At 36.9% G+C, this 24,196-nt stretch overlaps 1 protein-coding gene across 1 annotated transcript; it reads left to right on the top strand.

The window, feature by feature from the left end:
* The first annotated feature begins 295 nt into the window (after positions 1 to 295).
* On the top strand, positions 296 to 13,789 carry ANGPTL5 (angiopoietin like 5). The gene is made up of 8 exons (XM_082776273.1): positions 296 to 422; positions 2,164 to 2,311; positions 3,362 to 3,465; positions 5,042 to 5,135; positions 6,054 to 6,154; positions 10,634 to 10,754; positions 11,808 to 11,993; positions 12,571 to 13,789. The coding sequence occupies exons 1-8, from the start codon at positions 324 to 326 to the stop codon at positions 12,888 to 12,890; spliced, it is 1,173 nt and encodes a 390-aa protein (XP_082632399.1). The 5' UTR covers positions 296 to 323; the 3' UTR covers positions 12,891 to 13,789.
* The last annotated feature ends 10,407 nt before the right edge of the window (positions 13,790 to 24,196 follow it).

Raw genomic sequence — 24,196 nt, 5'->3', positions numbered from 1 at the left:
ATATCTGTCACATAAGAATTCTGAAGAAGATTTCTGTCATATAAGAAATCTGTCACAGTTTTGCCACAATGACAATGTATGTTTGGTGTGTCATCTACAGGTAATAAGCAGTAATTGCTCTCAGGAGACAAACAGTGTAGTATATAAAACCTACTGTGCAACTGAAATATGTTTTATTAAATGCAGGCATTAGAGGAGTGTTGTGTTGGCTGCTCTTTGTGCTCTACACATTCCCGAATAGTTAGCTCAGGACTTCATAGTGTACAATCCTTTCCACAGAAACTTGAAACCCGTCAAAACATTTGCATTTCTTCAAGTAAAAGATGAACTGCTTTAGGGTAACTTCATTGATATCTCTTAGTATTTTTTTGGTCAGCTGGGGAGAGACTGTCATAAGTAATGTCAAACCTTGTTCATCTAAGGTAAGATTTTCAATTACTATGCTGAGATAAGATAATGAATATAACTGAATAGTTTCTCAGAAAAGTGGCTGATGCTTTTTAAAATATAGACTGCTCTATTCAGGATAAGTATGAAAATACAAAAGAATCAGGTATTTTCAGATAGAGAAAAGAAGCTGTAGAAATTCAGTATATTAGGAGAAAAAAAGTTGTCATAATGTCTTTTAGGTTAGGCCATATTTTTATCCCACCTATATCACTGTAAAGGCAGAGTACCTCTTGGTCTTGGCAGCGTCACAGTTTTCACTTGAATTTCTGAGGTTAGATTTAATTGCCTCTTTCATGTTGGCATTTTAAAAACAATTATTGATTAAAATATTTTCTGAACAGTATTTAACTGAACAGTTGGTGAGTAGCTGTGGTAAAGCCCTGGAACAAAACTTGGTTTCAAGCAACCTATTTGTAAGTTTCAGTTGATCTATTTATAACTGTTATAGAATTTTTCTTCCTTTATTCTGTGTTTATTTCTATATTAAAGAAACATATTATTTTAGATCTCTAGCATTTATTTATCTCTAATCACAAAAAGCAATTAAAATAATTCAGAAACTTTTTTTTTCTTATAATATATTTGTTAATAATTTAATTTCTTTACTTATTTATTAATGTGTATTGATAATTAATTTATTTATTTTCACTTTGAGGACACAAAAATAGGAAAAAAAACGTGTCAGTGTAGTGCCAAAACCAGAAGGAGAAACCTGAAGCAGGAAAGGAGAACAAGTATGCTGAAGATACAGTCAAGTCTAAATAAATTTTCTTTTTCATTAAAATCCTTGCATTTCTATGGGTCCTATTTACATCTGAAAGTGCAGCATAGGAGCATGCCACAGTGCCTTCTGAGATTATGGAATTAAGAAACAAAGACAAAGGAAAATATGTTTCTTAGCCTTTATACAATGACACATATTTCAGGGATTACTTTTAGCTTTTCTTTAAGTGATGAATCAGAGACATTCACTTATATCATATTACCTGGTGCCGTGGAGGAAAAAATGTTATATATGAAAGTACTGTTTTAAAATAACATTTATAGGTGCAGCAGTTTGAAACTACTTTTACCAATGCTTTTATTGTTACCATTTCAGATATTTTATCCCTGTAAATACAGTCCCTTTATTCTCTCCTCTGAAAGAGCACTTAAAATATTTTAAATGTTGGGTTTGTCTGCAAATCTGTTTGGGACTACTCGTGTGCAATTAATAATCTGTGGAAGTATTTCCATGATCAGAGTCTAAGTCATGGATTTAGGGACTTTGTAGAGTAAAAGTGTTTTGGTAGTACGTGGTAAGTCCCAAAGCCCTCTCCTGTTGAGTGAAATTAACTTTGTTAGCATTTGAGATGTCTGTTGGGAGTGGTGGATGTAGTCGTCTTAAGTGAAAGCACTTGTGAGCTGTAGCCTCCAGTTCACAGTACTCACAGGTAGAGATACCACAGCAGAAATGTTGGTGGTATTTTTAAAATTGATAGAGGTTATTCTTTGCCTCTGATACTCTTGAGAGGTATGGCTAAGCAGAAGATACTTCATAGGCCTAGGTCTCAGCTCTGTCAAGTAGTGCTTGATAAAGCATTAAAAAAAAAAAAAAAAAAAAAAGGTTTTAAAGGAAGATCCATGGAGTAATCTGCTTCATTTTGGCAGACTGAGCTATTTAACATACATTTATGATCAATTTGTTTCCCCCTTCATTGTTTGGTACAACAGGGCACAAGGAATGTTGGAGCTGTGGACGAACCACTCAAGGCAGAAGAGAAAAATAAATCCGCAGATATTTCAAATCAAAAAGAACAATGCCTTGTACCATGTGATGTTCAAGCTAAAATTTTACGAGGGGAAAAACAGTACATGTGCAGTATGTATTCATAAAGAATACGCTCAACAACAAGCTATGCAATGCCATGCTACACAATCCTCTGCTATGCTATGCTTTGCTGCGCCAATTTATTTTTTATTTTTCTTGAGCACATGTGACAGACTTTGACCCATCTACCCAAGGTGAATATTGTTCAAAAGATTTGGGGTGTTGTGTGCAGCTGGGATGACAAAGTTTATTGTAGTAGTTTCTTTTTATAATCATTGATGGGGACAAGCACATCCAGGCAACAATTTGCTCCATGTAAGTCTGTGTTGTCCTCTGAATGTCTGTAGCTCTCCCTTAAAGAGGAAGACTAGGGTGTCTGTCCCTCATTTAAATACCAGCGTTAGGTGTCTGAAATTAAGTGAGAAGAAATTGTACCTCAGCTTGACGTCTGAGATACCTAGACAAAACTACATATCAACGGATGCTATCTATCCATCCTCAGAAAAATTAGTCAAAATTATTGTCTTTTTCATATGATTTTTAATATGTACTATTAACTATCTGGCAAGTTGTATTATTATTATTATTATTATTATTATTATTATTATTATTATTATTATTATCATTATCATTATCATTATCATTATCATTATCATTATCATTATCATTATCATTATCATTATTATTATTTTATTGTATTTTATTTTTAGCATCAGGGCAAAAAGCAGGAGCATGAGTAAATAGCATAGTGAATGAATGAAATTGTAGAATGGCAGGAAACCATGTTTATCCTTTATCAGGTACATTTATATTTCTGTTGTATCCACTAACTGGTTATCTGAGTAGGAAAATATGAAATTCTTTAAACCTTATGAAGAGTCATCTTTTCTTAAGATGTCTGCACTGCAACAAGTGAGGCTGAGGTATTAGCATATTTGTATTTAATCTTTGGTCTCTGTACTACTTTAATTTCACTTTTTGGTACCCTAAGGTTAAACACCTTCAATATTCACTTAGATATCATAAATAAGCATGCCATTATTTGGTCAAGAATATTTCTAATTTGTGCTAATGAAGTAGGTGAACATATTTCTTTCAAAGGAAATTTACAGAACTCTCTTGTTGAATATGCAAGAAGCACAAAAAAGTTGGTGAGAAACATGATGGATGATCAACAGTCTTCCTTGGATTACCTTTCTAATCAGGTATTTTTATCATAAGGATTTTTATTATTATTTAGCACTACACTTATTGTCTTATGGAGGAAAAATATATTTTTTATTTATTTTATCATTAGAACAGTAGAATTAGAATCTCTATCACCATCACTTGTACTTTGGGTAAGGTGTGAGTTCCATTTCTATAAGGAGTGATTAGCACTCCTTATATTGATTATATATTGATTATATATAATTACCTGTTACATAACCTAGGGGCACACATGGCAGTAGGGTGACAGCCCATTCCTGCATATTGCTTGCTTTATTCAGTCTCAGTATATTTGTGCGCATGACATTATATCATCATTAACTCTGGTAGTAATTTACAAACACTGTGCACTCAATACAGGTAAAAAGGCCTAATCTAACTGAAGGACTTTTCTTGAATTAACCAGAGTTGTGCCTAAAAATGATTTTGGATGCAATAAGTGAGAAGTTGGAACAATTCATATAATGAAGTTACAAATCACTAACATATCACAAAAATGAACTTCAGATTATACTTATTAGAGGTAATCTCCTCATTTTCTGGATGAGGGGATCCCCTCATTTTCTGGAAGAGGGGATTGAGTGCACCCTCTGTTAGTTTGAAGATGACACCAAGTTAGGTGCATGTGTCGATCTGCTCGAGGGTAGGAAGGCTCTGCAGGAGGATCTGGATAGGCTGCACCGATGGGCTGAGGTCAACTGCATGAAGTTCAACAAGGCCAAGTGCCGGGTCCTGCACCTGGGGCGCAATAACCCCAAGCAGAGCTACAGGCTGGGAGAGGAATGGTTGGAAAGCTGCCAGGCAGAGAAGGACCTGGGAGTGATGGTGGATAGTCGGCTGAATATGAGCCAGCAGTGTGCTCAGGTGGCCAAGAAGGCCAAAGACATCCTGGCTTGCATAAGAAACAGTGTGACCAGCAGGGCTAGGGAGGTGATCGTCCCCCTGTACTCAGCTCTGGTGAGGCCTCACCTCGAGTACTGTGTTCAGTTTTGGGCCCCTCGCTACAAGAAGGACATCGAGGTGCTTGAGCGGGTGCAGAGAAGGGCGACGAAGCTGGTGAGGGGCCTGGAGAACAAGTCCTACGAGGAGCGGCTGAGGGAGCTGGGCTTGTTCAGCCTGGAGAAGAGGAGGCTCAGGGGCGACCTTATCTTTATAAGGTCGACCTTATCTTTATAAGTACATTAAAGGAGGCTGTAACAAGGTGGGGGTTGGTCTGTTCTCCCACGTGCCTGGTGACAGGACGAGGGGGAATGGGCTAAAGTTGCGCCAGGGGTGTTTTAGGTTGGATGTTAGAAAGAACTTCTTTACTGAGAGGGTTGTTAGGCATTGGAATGGGCTACCCGGGGAACTGGTGGGGTCACCATCCCTGGCGGTCTTTAAAAGACGTTTTGATGTAGAGCTTAGGGATATGGTTTAGTGGAGGACTTGTTAGTGTTAGGCCAGAGGTTGGACTCGATGATCTTGAGGTCTCTTCCAACCTAGACAATTCTGTGATTCTTTGAAAAAGAGCTTCCTATGAATATAAAGTTTCTCACTGCACCATATTTAAAAATATTTTATTTAAACTTGCAGGTGAATGAACTCATGAACAGAGTTCTTATTTTGAATGCAGAAGTTTTGAGAAAGCATTTGGATCCACTTCCTTACAAAGCAGTTCAATCTCATGGCAAGTATTTTTCACATTTAGTCTTGACCTCCTCCTTTTTTATCTGTGAGAGTATTTTAACAGAGAACAAGTTAAAGCAAAACCAAACAATTATAACATGTACAGTATTTATTCTGTGTTACTATGCACACATAAAATCTGGAAAATTTGTGAACTACGTAAGAATCTATGTAAGAACAGGTTTAAATAATTCGCAAGCTGATAATTGTGGGCATTCTTTTTAGCATCTTGTTGATTTTTATGCAAAATAACAAGCATGATCATCAGTTCATGAGTTCATGTCTTATGTTGCTAAACAGTACTTTCTTTTGTAATGAAATAATTGTGCTCAGCATTTGCAATACCCATTTTTCAAATGAAATGGAAGTCATTTCTACACTGTTCATCTTTATAGTGTCTAGCCCAACTACAGGAAACGTTACCTCTAAGCACTCCTCCTAGCCTTAGGAACTGCTTCCTTGAGTCTAACACAGACCTGGCTTAACACTTAGAAGCAAAGGACATTTTATATAAACATTATGATGTGAAAGCTTTTATAAATATAGATACAAATATTTCCAGGAAGAAGACATTCTTCCCTGGATAATTCGTGTTTTTACTCTGTACAAGTGTTGCCCAAATACAATCTGTAAAATAAGACCCGGATATAAAATCTTTACTTTCTGTATCATATCAGTTGAGATGAGATAGAACTTTCTCAATAGAATGCAATTTATTCTTCTTTCCAAGCTTAATGGAATTCAAAGAATTTTCATTTATAAGGTAAATTCATGACAAAACATAATTTTAAGTTTTCATGACAATATTTGAGCGATTATGTCATTCATAAATTCCCAACAAAATTAATATTTCTGTGCTTAAGCTGTATTTTTTTAACATGTTGTGCTAACAAGCTTCATCAAATACTTTGTTCTCTAGGGTTGGATTGCACTGATATTAAAGATACCATCGGTTCTGTTTCAAAAACTCCAACTGGTCTGTACATTATTCATCCAGAAGGATCAAACTATCCTTTTGAGGTAATGAATTTATCTCTCACGATAGTCACAATTTACTTAAGAATATGCACTTAGAATATATTTAATAGATTTAAAGTGTCTTCCTTGACAGTATCCCAACATATGAATAAGAAGTTTATTAAAACATCCAAATGTGCCTGCCTTTACTATAATTTGGAAATTTTTCTCAGTTTCTACAAAGAAATTTAATCTCTCATAATATCCCATCATCAGTTTTCAAATACGGTGAAAAATATACAGAAGAGAAAAATTGAAGAAAATTTCAAGCCTCCCTTTTGGATATTGAAAAATGCTGTTCTCTTCTATGTTAGAGGTAGAAAGTGAAGAGCCAAAAGTCTGATCCATTTGGACCTGAAATTGGACTTCTTGCTTTGCTGGACAACTGTATAGTGTTGCCTTCTCTTGAGAGGCAATGTTGGTATCTATACCTTGAAGTGTGATATTTCCCGGGCATCTTAATGTAGGTGTTGATGTACATTGCTAGAGAAATAGGTGCTTAGCTTTTGTCTGAGCATCATTATTACTCAGTCTTAAGGCAGAAAGCGTCTAAACTTATAGTCTTCATATCCAGTCATTGTAGGACATACATACTTAAAATGAAGAAAAAAAGAATGAAGTGCAGCATGAAGTCATGTTTCCTATGACCAGATCCATGAAACCATAAGGAAAACTTTTTTTTTTTTTTGTCAGTTTATTTCTGTTTTGGGTTGTTCTACTTAGGAATTCCTTATGCATAGTGGGAAGGCAGATATGGCACTTACAAACTTTCAATTTTGCAGTACATTCTGGGGTCATTACTTTTTGGAGAAAAAAATATGTGGAGTTTTAGCCAGCTAATAAATAGCAAAATTTAATATCAAACTTTAAAGTCCTCCTTTATATATAACAAAGGAAGGATGAATCCCTTTATCTCTAGCCAGCTGGAAACCTACAAAATGCTATGAAAAAGAGCTCAGAGTTGTTATGAAAAAGCTTCAGAAGTATCTTGGGATCTCAAAAGACATAATGGATTTGGTTCTGTAGACCCCTGATAGAAAAGCCTGTTGCTTGCTCTATACAATGCAGCGAGCTCAAGGCGAATATCTGTAGCTCATCAGCAAGTTCATTCCAGGTAAAATAAAGGCAAAGACACATAGAAGTGTTTGCAGAATAATCACACTTATAAGTATGCAGAAAATACTCTCTGCCTCACCTCTGCTGAACCATAGCACAAAATGCATCTGCTTTCTTCTGGATTGAGGGGTATCGTGTTGAGGAAATATTCATACGTCACCCAAATTACTTTTACTGAGAGATGGTATGACTTTTCTGTCTATGTGAGAAAAGTGATTTCTTGGTCTAGTCATAGCTTTTGGCAAATACATGTGAAATGGTAAAGCTCCTTTCACTTCAAAAGTATATTTAACATTTTTCCACATTTGAAGTTACTGCCAGTGTCTAAGGAACCAAGAATCAGTTATATATGTGGAAAGGTTCCCTAAGGAGAACAAGAAACAAAAGGAAAAATAATAATTTGATTAAAACCACAAGGTAACAATAAATAATAAGAAATCTCTGCACTCATGAAATGAGTGTCTCATTTCTTGTCTGGTAGATGTTACACAGAAATTAAAAGATAGTGCCAAAAATTCTCAGAGAAAAATATCTAAAGGATGTGGTGTGTTCCCTACAGAATGTTATTTTAAGGAAAACTGTTTCAGGTATTTTTAACATGTGTTGAAGCATACAAAGAGTACAAGAGAAATTCTGGATGAACAAAAACAATCAAGAAATTAAAATATAAACAATAAATTGTAATGCTTTTAAGAGGTTGATACACATGCATTTTGAAAGATTTGAAGACTACCAAAATAAGAAAAATACAAACAGGTAGAAAATCATATAAGAAATCATTAAGAAAATAATAATAATAATAATAATAAAAACAGAAAAGAAAGACAGTATGAAACAATTTGTTTAAATTAGGACCTTTTTAGCAATGGAAAATTAGCTGCCCCTTAAATGTATCTGAAATCAAAACAAAATTTCTCTAGAATAATTTGCATATATAGATAAATGAAGAAAATTATTTTAAAAATTTCTCATGATCTCATGACTTCATGTTTGAAATGGCATGTTTTCAAAAGTGAGCATATGTTTTAGGTATTTAACTTGAACTAATTTAAAACTGAATTCAGGGAGTAATAATATGCAGTTTTGGTGTGAGCGGCAGGTTCTTGTCATCTCAGAAAATTAGTCTCAAATGGCTTTTTGTCTGAGCATCCAAACACGAGGCAATTAAAATCAGTTTCTCTTCTGGAAAATTGAATCATTCTCACTTTCTGATTCCTTTCCTTGTGAGTAAATTTTAATTGATGACACTTCCAGGGTGGGTCAGTGAAACTACAGTTGTTTGTAACATACTTCTTATGCACACTAAAGGTGAAAAGGGAAAATATTCAGTAGAAGCAACTTCTTGGTCATTTAGTTGAAATTGTACCTGTCACAGTCATGTCCTGGATACCTTGCATGATATGGGACATAAAACAAGCTGTAAAGTGGATTAATGATTACAAGGCTTTAAGAAAGAAAGCTGTCACATGATTTCCAGCATATAAGGAATTAAGAAATACTGCAATGACAATTTTTTGTGTACCTATTTCATATTCTTGCTTAGCTGCAGTATGTTTAGGTGCCATATCTAAATAATCGGCTGATGATCTTTCATGTAGACCCAAATCAGTTCCTTCTGAGAATTATCACCATTCCCACTGATTTATATTGGATCAGAGCTTGATGTTGTGACTAACTGGGCTCCTCTTCTGTTTCTGATTGATAGTGAGAGGAGTAGCCAAGCATGCAATCCTCTTCTCAAGACAATAGATGAGTTAGTAGGATTATTTTTAATACATTTTAGGTATCTGTATCTAAACACTCATTTTGGAATCATACATATTTCTTTTTATTCCAGTTCCACCTCCCCTGGGTGACTGAAATAAACACATGATTCTCCAGGGAGTAAAGCCAATCATTTTCCAGCTGTACTTCCACGCACATGACCTTTACTATGATTCATTCAATATTTGGGTTATAAGAATTGCTCAAAGCATCCAATGGCATTGACTTGCTTGAGAATCCAAGACTGCACAAGCTGCATTAATTAGATCAAATTGCAGCTTTGTTGCCTGCCTGTCTTTCATAGATGTTAAGTCACAGAAGGTCTGAGTATGATGTTGATGTGCTCCTGCCAAGGGAAGAGTCTTTGGTTTCATGCCAAGTGTCTGAGTGGTACAAACCATGGGGGTGCAACATACAAAACTCAGACTGCTCCTTAGGTGGTTGCACTGTCTAAATGTGCAATATGTACCTCTCTATATTAGGATGTCAAGAATGTTTAATTCCTGTTAGGCCTGGTGAAGCACTGGCACTGAGGATATACATGAAAAATATCCAAAGTGACTGTGATGCATTGCACTTAACTTTGGGCACTTTAGTGAAACCCATAGAGTGCAGCCAAGAGTCTAAGGACCCTTTCTGTAGACTGTAGGAGGTATCTGCCACCTGCAGAGGGTGATTTAGATCTTGGTTTCCCAGAGCCACAGTATGAATGCCACTTCTCTCTAGATGGGGAATTAGAGGGGAGACAAGCACAATTAGGTGCCCAATTTAGGGAACTCAATTACATGTCTAAAGTTAAATGGGCTGAGGAGAAAATGTGCCACGTAATGTGATACTCCATAGTAGAGCAGAGAACAGGTAGACCATTGCCATTTGATTGGGCACAAAAATCACAAACCATTGGGCACAAATTTTAGTGATGTCTCATAAAGCAAAGAATTTGAGAGTCAATTTGGTGTATTCAGTGGGACTGCTCAGTTACAGGCTGTTAAATGTTCATATTGAGACTTTCCTGGATTGGGGCCCCTTTTGATGTAGAGTCTTCCACTGTTCCAGCATAAATGATTATATACTGGCTTATCACTATCACTTTTTCCATTCCCTCACCTTTTAAGGGCTCTGAATCTCCCAGGGATCACAAAGACAGCCTTTCTTGGGAGGAAGGTATAATGGTAGGGGAGAACACAAAAGAAGTATTGTCTATTTTTCTTTGTTGAAATAAAGGTATATTCAGTATTAGTGCTTCTATCTGTAAGTTTTTGCATAAGCAATACATGCTGTTGCATGTTGCTTCCACTTCATGGTTTTATTAATATACATTAACAATTATGACAGTGCATTTTTTACATCTGACGTGAACAGACACTTGCATGCAACAGTTTGCACTGGTTGAGGAAGTCTCCAAATGCAGCAGACTAACAAGAACATAAAGGAAAATACTCCAGGTTAATTACTTAATTTTGTTCAAGATTTTTCGTTAAAATAATTGGAAGGTACATTGTTTAGCAAGAATCAGAATAGTCCACCTTTATTGCATTTAAATGTTATTTACTTCTTTATAGCTGCTTCAAGAATACTTAATAGTATCTATGTTTATGTTAGGTTTTGTGTGACATGGATTTTCAAGGAGGTGGATGGACTGTAGTTCAGAAAAGAACCGATGGAATCATTACATTTCAGAGAACATGGTCTGAATATCTGGATGGATTTGGTGACCTATCTGGTATTAATTTTAGATACTCTTAAGTACTTTGGATCCAGTGTTTTTGCTGTCTTTATGTAAGCTACATTTACACTGACTTGTATGGTTTTTAGGAGTATGGAGAATAAAGTTCTTGTTTCTTAAGAAGTATTCTAGTTATACTTCTAGTTAGAGTTTGTTTGTTTGTTTGTTTTATTTTCCCTCTCCATCAAATCTATTCTCTAATCTTCTCAATAATGACATCACCCTACAGGAATCTTTAACCATTGTATTCTGCTCACAAGAAGTGTTTAATATGTTGCAATATTTTCATCCTGAAATACGTATAAGTTGCATTTTCCCCATTTTTTTTTTTTTCAGATTTAAAAAGGCCTTATGTGGTTTTAATAATGCTTGCAAAATATTTCACTGAAGGAAAGAAAACCCAGTAATATTACACCATTAGGAATGGTTAGAAAGAGAATGGATATATTTCAGTAGCTAATACCAACACAATTGTGGTATTATTTTGTTTAGTGCCACCTCTCATCCAGCTAGCCTAAAAACAGCTGCTTTTTCGGGATTTTGTCTGGGATTGCAATGAAACACATACATTTTCAACTATAGAAATAAGTTCAAGTCACATGGAGCAACCTTTCATGGAAAAAAGCGTGATTTACAGGGGCAGCAAATCTCGAGAACAGGGTTTGAGCTTTGTTGCATTTCATACAATTCTATCATTTGTTTCTCGGTATTGCCTGTAGGAGCACTACTGACTTCTATTTAGTCAAGAGGACCTTTAGCACTTCTAGTTCTTGTGCTCTTCTGAAGCAGGCTGGAGATGAACATTTGAAAGTCATCATGTGTACAGTGTTCTAAAATTGTTGCTGAGGAAAGCAATGATGCAGGCATATGAATTCTTTCATGGATTTTCCCAGTGAAGTACGGAGACCACTCATTAGTCTTTCAAATGGACATATGCCCATCAGACAATTTTTATTACACTTGGTTCAGGAACAAAAATAGGAAAACTAGAAGACACTACACTTTTTGTTTCTAGAAATTTATTGACTATACATTATATTCCTGTTTTAGGGGAATTTTGGCTTGGATTGAGGAAGATTTTTCATATAGTAAACCAAAAAGCAACTAGTTTCAGTCTTTATGTGGATTTGGAATCGGAAAATGACAAGCATGCCTATGCAGCGTATGATGGATTTTGGATAGAGGATGAAGCATGTTCTTTTAAAATCCATTTGGGGCATTATTCGGGAAATGCTGGTAAGAACTTCCTTATTTAATGCATTTAAAGATTTCTCTAATTTTGTTTTGACTCATGTTTACTAAAATGCAAGAATATTCACTTATTATCAAAGTATTAGTTATTCTCTGAAACTGTTGGTGCCTTATTCTGCCTGTAAGAAACATTATTTTTTAGTAAGATAATAGAACCAGTAATCACTGACGTCTGAGTTTAAACAATTCAGTTTCATCTCATGACTCACTCTGGAACTTTGGGCACATTCCTGGAAAATCTTCAGTTAACAACTCTTCTCATTTCTTTTATCTTTTTTTTTTTTGTTTTTTACTGTCTTTGAGGACAGAAGCCTTTACCTTCAGAGCTAGTGTGTATCACTAAGAGCAACAGGAAGGTAAAGGTGTTCCATCACCTCTTCCATACTTCTGAGTATTTTATATTTTTCCTTTCCTGTGTCTTCAACACACTACCGATTCATTAGTGCTGTCTTGAACTGCTTTTGAGGAAATCTGTTTTTCTGGTAATTTTAGAGGAAAAGTTTGTAGTGTTTCTCCATAAATAACTCCTTTATCATCATTCTGTTTTATCTTTTGCACTTAGGTGATGCCTTTAGAGGATACAGAAAAGAAGATAATCAGAATTCAATGCCTTTCAGCACATTTGATGTTGATAATGATGGGTGTAGGCCAGTGTGCACTATTAAACAACAGCCCGTAAAGAGCTGCAGTAACTTCAGTGAGAGCACTGGATGGTGGTTCAACCAGTGTGGCCTTGCAAATCTTAATGGTGTTCATCGTTACACAGGTAGATTTCTTGCAACTGGGATTCACTGGGATACATGGACAGTAAACAACAAACCTGTCAAAATTAAATCAGTTTCAATGAAAATTCGGAGAACCTTTAATCCATATTTCAATTAACCTATGAAAATAGAAATGCCTTTCTTCTTGCAGTTATGTGGGAAAATGTATCACTGCAACATTAACACTTTTCATTTTCAGTAAAACAGTTCAGTCTTAAAACATTATTAGATATTTACATAATACAGTTACTCACTTTTATTATGAAATGTCAGCATTTGTAGTGTTCCCACTTGAGTGAGAAGGCCCTAAGAAAAGGATTTTCAGAAAAAAAGATGAAGCTTAGTGCTTGTCAGCTTTTGTTTAGCTGCTTCTTATGCAATCTCAGTCAGTGGAAAAATTATAATAAGGACAGTAATTCTGACTTTTGAATGTGTTTCTTCTATGCTCTTTGCATATCTGAATTGCCAAGAAATTGCAGGAAGTTTTCTTTAAAGCATCATATACCTGCCACTCCAGTAATCATATTTTGTAAAAATACCTTTTTTTTTTTTTTCACCTTACGTTTATTTTCCATAGCCAGCTCTTCTTTCTATATTCCTTATCAAGCAAGATTACACTGGCTCATGTCAGAGCATATGTAAGTTTTCTTACTTGTATACCTTGTAATACCTTATCTGTATAAAAATCAGGCCCTGAGAGTATTGTATGGACCCTGAGCACTCTGTACTCTCAAGATCTGATTTTTATACAAGTAAGGTAGATCCTGATGTGCAAGGTCTGTTTTATACTTAAGTTTCATAGTCAACGTGTTTCATATTTGGGTTTTTACTCTTCCGTTATGATTTGTCTCTTTCACAGTTCACTGAAAATGGACAATTGTTTTCAAAGAAAATGTATAACATTTCATGTAACCTTTGGAATTTTAATATTTGGATATATGGTCACAGTCTTGTCTTTTTCATTCTTATTGGTATTTACTTTGTGAATGTTAATGTAATAATGAACAAAAAATTGGAGTAGTGTAAATACATTTTAAATTAAGCAGTGTGAAATGTTTGAATTCCTATCAATAAAAATGGAATAATATCAATAAAAATGTGAATATTGTCTGTACAGCAGTGTTTCATGAACTCAGCACCTATTCTGTAGAAACTGAGCACAGTGTTTTTCATTTCTGCTTCAGTTTCAGCAGGTTAGCTCTGTAGCAACATGTGGAATTAAATCAGTTAAAAAATATAGTCTTCATTTTTACTGTCTCACACTTTCTATAAGCATTAGGACAGTGACTGCAAACCGTCTTCAGTTCAGAATCACAGAATCTCTCTTTCCAGTAGCTCCTCGTCCCTCTTGTACTGGGGAGCCTAGCGATGAGCACAGGACCCCAGGAGTGGCCTCAAGAGTGCTTCTTTGAGGGGAAGGATCATCTCTCTGGACCTGCTGGTGACACTTTTGCCTAATGCAGCCCAGCATGCTGTCAGGGTTCTTTGCTGCACAGGCACGCTGATGACTCTTGTTCAACTTGGTGCCCACCAGGACCCCCAGGTCCCTTTCTGATCTTCTGGTTCCCACCTAGGTGCACCCCAGTATGTCCTGGTGTCTGGGGTTGTTCTTCCCCAGGTGCAGGACTCTGTACTTCTCCTTGTTGAGCTCCATGAGGTTCCTGTCAGCCCACTTCTCCAGCCTGTTGAGATCCCTATGGATGGCAGCATGGGCCTCTGGTGTATCCACTTCTCCCGCAAGTTTTGTGTCATCTGCAAACTTGCTGTGGGTACACTTTGCTCCATTATCTGGATGATTAGAGAAGATGCTAAACAGGACCGGACACAGTATTGACCCTTGGTTATTTGACACTGCTAGTAACTGGCCTTCAACCAGATTTTGTGTCACCCTCTGGCCTCCACCATTTCTCCAGTTTTCTATCCACTTCATTGTCTGCCCATCCAGCTCATCTATGACAGTCTTATGGTAGACAGTGTAAAAGGCCCTAATGAAGTCTGAGTAAACTACATCCACTGCTCTATCCTCAACTACCAGGCTAGTCATTTCCTTATAGAAGCTTATCAGGTTGGTTAGGAATGACATCCTCTTGGTGAATCCACGATGATTTTCTTCTCTTTCATGTGCCTAGAATTGTTTTCCAGGATTAGCTGCTCCACTACCTTCCCAGGGGTCAAGGTGAAGCTGACCATCCAGTTCCCCAGGTCTTCCTTGACCTTCTTGAAGATCAGAGTGACATTTGCTTTCCTCCAGTCTTTGGGCACTTCTCCCTTTCACCATGATTGAAGATGAGATTGAAGTGGCCTCGTAAACACATCTGCCAGCTCCCTCAGCACTCATGGGTGCATCCCATCAGGGCCCATGGACTTAGGAATATACAGTTTGCTCAAGTGTCCAGTCACCTGATCCTTGCTCCAGTCTTTTCCACCTGGTTTCTGGGACCTGAAATTCCTGAAGGCCAGTCTTACTCATAAAGACTGAGACAAAGAATGCATTCACTACCTCAGCTGTCTCTCCTTGTGTAACCAGGTCTCCCATCTCATTCAGCAGTGTGACCACATTTTTCCTAGTCTTTCTTTTGTCACTGATGAAGTTATGGAAGCCCTTTGTGTTGTCCTTGACATTCCTGGCCAGATTCAATTCAATAAGCTTTAGCTTTCCTAACTTAATCCCTGGGCACTTGAATAATGTTTCTGTGTTCCTCCAATGTTACCCATCCTTGATTCCACTCTCTCTGTGCTTCCTTCTTGGCCAGGAGCTCCTTGCTTATCCTCCCAGGCCTCCTCGTATTTTTGCCTGACTACTTACCTTTTGTGAGGGACCACTCTCAGGTTTGAACTACCATGTTTCAGAACTTTCCAAAAATATATGCAGTTATAGGAAGAAATGAAGCTTCTGCTAGGTTTTATGTAATGCTACAAAGTCAAGGGAGAGAAGAGTTTTTTCTTTGTCTTTTGTGCCTGACTAGTCTTAAACAATTGGAGCTAAAAAGTTTCTAAGAGCAGAAGGAGGTTAGTCTTTGCTGGAGAGAAACTGAGGACTGTCCTTATAGTAATGGAGCCCTGTAGCAGAAGCATGGTTGGAAGTAGCTTGAGGAAAAGTATCACAGGCCCTGAAGAGGGATTGTGGGAGTGAGGGTATCTGACACTCCTTGCAGAGACTGAACTCTCTGAGCACGGGGTATTTTGTTGTCAGACCCTGCGGGGGGTGTGATGAGGATTAGAGAGGATGTAAGAGTCTGAATAACTCCTTGCAGTACCTAATATACTTCCTGTAGTCTTCGGAGATAGACGTGGTAAGAGGGCATGTACACCTTCTTTATTGCTCCCTTCCACTCCAGGTTTATCAGGAAAACAATCTCTTTCTAACAACAATGTGGACCCAGCAGACCTATAAAGGCAGATACTAAAATGAAACAGCTTCCACATTAAGATTAACAAGCATTAGAGGAATATGTCACTGCTTAAAGAGTAAGAACTCTGGCTGCAAGCCTGGATGTTGTTACTCTGTTAGGGCTGTTATGTCAGAAAGAGTCCCCACGCTGCAGTACAACAAGCCTAGTGGAGAATGGCCGCGGACAGATTTGACATTGATGAAATTTTGGTATTGATGAAAGCCTGAAAATTTGAAAGTAGGACCTGTGTGCTGACAACTAGGTCCAGGCTTGTGAGAAGAAAGAAAGAGTGTAAGTAGGAAATCTAGTCTAAGTAGTTCAGTTTTGGGCCCCTCACTACAAGAAGGACATCGAGGTGCTTGAAAGAGTCCAGAGAAGGGTGATGAAGCTGGTGAGGGATCTGTAGAACAAGTCTTATGAGGAGCAGCTGAGGGAGCTGGGTTTGGTCAGCCTGGAGAAGAGGAGGCTCAGGGGTGACCTTATCACTCTCTACTGGTACCTTAAAGGAGGCTGTAGCGAGGTGGGGGTTGGTCTGTTCTCCCATGTGCCTGGTGACAGGATGAGGGGGAATGGGCTTAAGTTGCGCCAGGGGAGTTTTAGGTTGGATGTTAGGAAGAACTTCTTTACTGAAAGGGTTGTTAGGCATTGGAACAGGCTGCCCAGGGAAGTGGTTGAGTCACCATCCCTGGAGGTTTTTAAAAGACGTTTAGATGTACAGCTTAGGGATATGGTTTAGTGGAGGACTTGTTCGTGTTGGGTCAGAGGTTGGACTTGATGATTTTGAGGTCTCTTCCAACCTAGAAATTCTGTGATTCTGTGATTCTGTGAAATCTGGGTGCTAAGTATAGTGCTAGAGTCTATGGACACCCTGAGACTCCTTTTGAATTTATAAGATGTCCTGCTTAAAAATGAAGGTGGTAAATGAAGACAGTAGACCTGTGTTTGCAGATATTACCATATTTAATTACCAAGTTTAGTTTCTCCTTTGTCTACATTTCTTAGATTAGCTGGTAGTAATAAATCACAGAGGAGATGAGCCTGAAGAGGTAGCTGAAGCTTGAAAGATCATTCTCACAAACAGACAGTGAAAACTGAATCTAAATCATATTGTAAAACTGCACCAAAAAAAAACCAAACCAAAACAACAACAACAACAACAACAAAAAAAACTCAAAATCTGTACTGGGGGAGCAAGAGAATATTTACCATTCCTCAGAAGATAAAAACATTTCCAAGACAATTTGTAGAGTCTGTATTGCGCTCAGCAAATATGCTTTAATACCACTGAATACTGTTTTATTAGCAAGGTCACAGGCAGGCAGTGTGTTCTCTGTAGGTTAGAATTTCTTCTCTTTGTAAATGTTTTGGGTTAACCCCATTCGGCAGCTAAGCTCCACACAGACACTTGTTCACTCCCCCACAATGGGATGGGGAAGAGAATCAGAATATTTAAAATGAGACAGACAGTTTAATAGATAAAGTAAAAGCTGCATGTGCAAGCAAAGCAAAACAGGAAATTCTTTCACTGCTTCCCACTGGCAAGCAGATGTTCAGTCATGTCCAGGAAAGCAGGTCTCATCACACTGAACAGTTGAGAAGACAAACACCATAACTCTGAATATCTCCCCTTCCCCATCTGTTATGATGCCATATGATATGGGAAATCCCTTTGGCCAGTCTGGGTCAGCTGTCCTTGCTGTGCCCCCTCACAGCCTCTTGCCCACCCACAGCCTGCTCCCTGTTGGGGCTGGGTGAGAAGCAGGAAAGGCCTTAATGCTGTGTAAGCACTGTTCAGCAATAGCTGAAATATTAGTGTGTTATCGACACTGTTTTGGCCACAAACCCAAAACATAGCACCATAAAATCTACTATGAAGAAATTAACTCTATACCCACCAAAATCAGCACAGTAGATAAAATGATTCAATTTTACTCCAGGCTTGACTTGTGTTGAGCTGTAGGAGTAGGATCTGCAATGTAATCTGTAAACAGAATGATGTCCAATTTACAAATACTACTTACATTTTAACACTTTAAAATCATGCAGGCACAATTCAGGCAGCAAAAGAGAGACAATGTTTTAGTCCTTTTTCAGATTAAAAAACAGACATGAAAATAGATTGTTATGATTTTCTCCTCTTGTATTTCCCATATTATCAATTAGTCATGATCACACTTATTGCTTCTCTGATGTCTACAGCAATTAATCAGATAATAATTAATAGCATGTAATGATTTTCATTCCTTTCATGGAGTCTAGCAGCTGAGAAGATCTGAATAAGTTTTTGATAAAAAGTTTTTGAGCATGGGATTCTCATAGTCCATCAACATGTGAGTGTGCTGAAATGTAGTATATTGGTATTGGTATAGCCTGTTTTTGCTTTAGAATTCAGTTTATGCTTAGAAAAGCAGAGTGCCAGAAATGAGTTGGCAAATTGCCTGGTGCAAATCTGAAATGCAGCAATGACAATAGAATATTTTCTGTGTGATAGATGTCTACTGCCTTCAGATTTATTCTATTTCCTCTCTTAGAATAAAACAACCGTGAAAACAAATAATTGTTTTCCTTAAGTACAGAGAATTTACAAGGACATTCAACTGATTTTGGGGCCTTGTGTTCAGTATTTACAACCTGTGGTTTCCAAACCCATACATAAGATTTTTGTCAACATATATTTAGGACTTAGTAATGAGCCACTTACTACCCAAACAGACTTGTTTCAACTAAATAAGGAACCTGTATGGTGTAGCACATTTAAAGAAACTGATTGAGTGCTCCAAATAAAAAGGAGCTTGGTTAAATGACATTTAATATCTATTCCAGGAATGATACTCCAGACTATGAAAAATCGTCTTTAAAGGACAAGTAATCTCTGATGTTATGAAACAGCATTTCTTTTGTTTTCTTTTTCCAAGAGTATGTCTTCAATTTGTAAATCTTAGTTTGGTGAACTCAAATGATTTGACCCAGTTTATGATGCTACAGTAATATAAACAAATGACAACATGGTTTCCATAGCCTGAGTACTACTGACGTGGCAGTACAGGGTTTAGTGTATTAGACATCTGGAAATAACAAAACAGTACAACCAAAGGCATTTTACTTTCCACTTGGAAAAACCTTAATTGGACAGTAAAAGATCCTCTAAACTATTAGATTACTTTTTTTTTTTTTTTTTTTTCCCTCTCTTTTTTAACTGTAAATTCTGGTATTAATTTAAAACTTTATAATCAGCCGTGTTTCATTAACTTGAATAAACATTTTGGTTTTATTAGCGGTCTCTGTTACAGACCACATCTACAGAAAAAATATGCTAACATTATATATACTGTATTTATGCTTCACTAAAAATATGGTGTTTATGTGCATCATACAGTACTCCAAGTTGTAAGTTGGAAACTTTGATGCATAGCTTGATTCTAAATTTTAGTTGGTTGCATTCAACAATTTACATAATTTTTTCTAGTTATTTAGGGATCACTAATATAATACACAATTAATATGCATTTATTTAAACTACCATCTCAAGAATCAAGAACTCTTGCTTGAAATTTATTGTGTTGGGTGTTCTGCAAATGTTGGCAGCATGATCCTTGACACTTCTGCTTGTTCTGAATGTCCAAGCCCACTATTCTTTTACTGAAGGCTGCAAATATAGCTTATATATATTGAATATATATATTATATTTAATATATATGCAATATATTAAATACACTTCATCCTGTAAATGCCCAGTTCTGTAACCTCAGCTTCATATGGAAACTGTTCAGTGATTGGTGTCTGTAGAGCTGTTTCCTTTTCCTAGTTATGTAAAAGTGCACAAATTAAGCCCACAGCTAACCTAATAAGCATGGGCTCTCATTTTCCCCAGCCAAAGCTGGTGGATGATCCAACAAAACAGAGACAGTCCTGATTTGTCTTGATCTTCTGAGAAAATAGTGATCCTGCTTTGTACAAGTCATCCAGAAATAACAGCCCCAGAAGATTATGTTTTTTATCTGCCTTTGCCTTTAACAGAAACCTTTAATAGGCATCAGTAGCTGTGGTCAGATGATGTTGCTGGGTCAGTATAAGGAACTAGACTCCATTCAGGCTTTACAAATACGGGGAAAAAAAAAAAAAAAAAAAAAAGCTTATGTCCTTAAGAAAATTTGTGTATGTGCATGCATGGCATTCAATACATTTTGATTTTTTTTTTTTTTTTTTTTTTTTTTTCTGGGTGCCTTCACTATAGATCTGTTCTAGCTGTTCTAGTTGCATTTTGCCATGATCCATGTAAATAACTCAGAGACAGATGTTTTCATTATATGGGGTTATAAAATGAGGTACAGGTCATTGAAGAATCATTGATGATTTATGAAGCTCACTTAGTCCAAGTCCCTGCTAACAGCATATCTAATTAGATCAGGTTGCTCATAGACTCCTCTATTCCAAATACGAAACAAACTCTCCAGGCAATATGTTCAAGCATTTGCCCACCCACATGGTGGATTTGTTTTCCTAACATCTGATTGGAATTTCCCATGTTCCAGCTTGTGTTTGCTGCCTATTGTCCTATCTGGACTGCCTCTGTCTTCTTGTATATGTCTGAACTGGGTTAAGTTAATTCTCTGTTCTTCTGCTGTGGGTGCTGCTTCACTCCCATAGACTCTGCTGGTAGGCTTGGGGGACCAAGGAAGCCAAAGGACAAGGCTCAGCAAAAACAGGCAAAAAAGGCGTCAGGTACCTCAATCTTTCTCATGTCCCTGGTTATGAGATCCTCTGTCCCTTGAGCAATGGGTCAACCTTCTCCTTGCCTTTCTTTAGCTGTCAGTGTATTCATAAAACCTTTTCTTGTTGACATTCATCTCCCTTGCTAGTTTCACCTTCAGCTGAGCTTTGGCTTTGCAAATTCTACTGGACAACTGGAGGCAATGTCTTTTTGTTCTTCTCAAAGAGCTTGTTGCTGCTTCCACCTTCTGGGTCCTTCGTTTTTGTGTTTGAGCTCAGTCAGGAACTCCACATCCATCCATGCTGGACTTCCATGCTTTCACTACTTCTTGTACTGTGAAATGGACAGATATCTGTGTGCATTTTGGGGTATTTATCTATATTCTAAAGCTCTCTGAAGATTATTTATTTATTCAATAGCAAGTAATATAACAGAGCACAGACTTGGGCCAGAGTGCATTACTATATTTCCGCTACAAGACCTCTACTTTTTTAAGAATTGATTGCTCCCTTTTCTGGAGAAAAATCTGGCTCTGCATATATACATACTAAATCTGATGTAAGAAACTCTCCAAGCTCACTGCAGTGCAATTGTTTGTTACTAAGGTGGTGACATCATCCTGGTTACAGAACTATAGACCAACAGCAAACAATAACAAATTTTTCCTTCGTAAAGTCAAGTTTCTGCAAGAAGTCTATAATGCATAGAGAAATACACGTCAGCTTTTCCTGCCATAATAGTAGAGTGAATAAGTTTCCTGGGAATGCAACAGAATAGGATCATTCTCCTCAAACTTAAAACTAGTGCCTTGCAACTTCTTCATAAAATTTTATTTCTTCCCTTCTTCCAAAGTTGAGAGATGACTCTCATCTCAGTAATGGGACAATGGCAAAACAATAAGCCTAGAGCATACAATGCTATAAAAAAAAAAATACAATGAATATTGTATTCAATATTCATAAATACATAAATTCATGAATACAATAAAAAAAATACAAAAATAAAAAAAAATTGTTTTGTTTTGTTTTGTTTTGTTTTTCAAATCAATGGAGAGAGATCACAGAATTACAGAATTGCTGAAGTTGGAAGGGAACTCTCAAAATCATCTGTGCAAGCAGGATCGCATAAAGCAGGTTGCCCAGGACTGGCCATGTCCTGCTGTGTTTCCAGTATTCCCAAACTGTAGTTTCTAGAACCCCTCTGGGCAATCTCCTGAGGCATTCAACCAGCACCTCAGTATAAAAGTGTCTTCTACTTACCAGAGGTCCACCTTTTGAACTCCTATGGAGACAGTTCCAATGTTTTATTCCCTTCTTTGACAACACAGGAAAAAAAAAAAAAAAAAAAAAAAAAAAAGGAGAGATATTTGTGCCTTCATTAAAACAGTAATTCTTTCCCTTTTGGGTGGATACATTTAGATTTCATAAAAAAATGATAATCAAAGTGGAAGAACATGCTCCTTGCTTGCATAACAGATTACAGTTTTCAGTGTCTAAAATATTTTGCCATTAAGTAGGGGTATAGATCAGTTTCAAGTTTAGAGTTTAAAACAGATCACTGTATATAGCAGGTTACCTTGGCCATAAGCTCTAGGGTGTATTTTTTTTTTTTTTTTTGAAAACAGGCACTCAACAGTCTTGATGATAAGAATCAAGGGACAAGGACACCGTCTATGAAAGACCTTGGCTCACAGGAGAAAGGCTTGCTTGCTACTTAGAGTATAAATGAAGTTTATTTTAGATAGGCACACCTGAATTCTCTGTTTTATGTGTTTTTTTCCCAAGTTGCTGACACTTGGGTTCCTGATGAAAGTGTAACTCCAGGTTTCCACATTAGGAGTAGAGATTGTTTTCAGTAAGACATTAGTCTGGTAGATAAGGACACAGTTCTGCTGTATTTCTGTCTGCCTAAAATCAGATGTCCCATTTGGTGGCTGCTCTAACCACTGATCTGTTAGGCAGAAGATAGTTGCTACCATGATCAGCTATGCCATTAACAAAATGCTTAATGAATCTCTTAAAAAGTGGTAGAAAATAATACTTTCTGAGCTGATAGTTGGATCCATAGCTGGATTTTGAAAAATACAGTGATGAGCTACATTAGGTGATTTCACTCCCAGTGGTAGGCAGAATTAGGTTTCGTAAAACCATATCTTAAACCAATTATGTGTTTCTGTTCTACAAAGGAAAATTATAATTGGCTTCTGATGATGAGTATTACCAGTCCATGTCTAGTCATGATTCAGTAATTGAGTCAGCGTTCAAACTTAAGGAAAGATTTATGTGCATAAAAAGTTATAGTATAGAATATTCCCATAGTGGTAGTTGAAATGTCACACAAGAAAGTTGATAAATGGGTGAGAGGGATAATCACAGAATTCCCACAGATGAAAGATATTCAAGAGTAAGACTATAAAGACGATAGCAAGAGAATAAAAAATATACCGGTGTTAGAATAGGTAAAAAAGAGAAAAGAGAACATTGCAAACCTTCCCTGGTTATAGATGCTTTTGAAACTTTAAGAGACTCCAGTGCACAAAGGAGAAAGTTCAGACTTAAACAGCTAAAGCAGACATTTAGTAAACAACTGTGCAGAGGCTTTGCACCTCTTTAATGACCCTGACAAGTTGTTTCCAGCTCCTGTGATATAAATGAGATTGACGTGATGAAGAAGGAAAGAATGCATGCTGTCTGCTAGCATTTTGCTGGTCTGAATAAAGATATTAGAACTGTGGGGAAAAAAAATAATTAAAAAAAGGGCTATGTGCCATGGAATACTTTGACATGAGTCTTGAGAAATTAGGCTAATTTTCTGTTGACTCTGCAGTTTATAATATGTAGAAATGCAACACAGTCCCAGACAAGTATATTTTGAAAGATGGGTAACATCTGCTTTGAACTTGCTAGATGCTGCAAAATAGAATATAGGCAGAAAACAAGTGTTTAATAACATCCTCCTTCTTTGGCAGGATCATTTCCACTGCTGAAAGCATGCTCCAGTTGCAGATAAAGAACATGGCACTGGTATCCTCTTTGAATTGTTTTGAAATTTCAGGGGAGATTCCAATAACAAATAAAAGTTGAAGTTGTGTTGCATGGATGAAAATTGAACGGAATACAACTCTTAGTGGTTTGGCTCAATCATTTGTAGCTTTATGTTTAAAAACAACTTTCGGGAGAAACACGCTAAAGGAAAAAGAATAAATAATAACTTCTCAAGCGCATCAACAGCAAGAATCCTAACAAAGAGTTTATGTGATGAAGAAATAATGCAGATTTAAATGGTGTGCCTGCATCTTGAACACTGCATTCATACAGTTC

This window comes from Aythya marila (assembly GCF_965140915.1).
Source record: "Aythya marila genome assembly, chromosome: 1".
Lineage (NCBI taxonomy): Eukaryota > Metazoa > Chordata > Aves > Anseriformes > Anatidae > Aythya > Aythya marila.
This window is presented reverse-complemented; position numbering and strand designations above follow the sequence as displayed.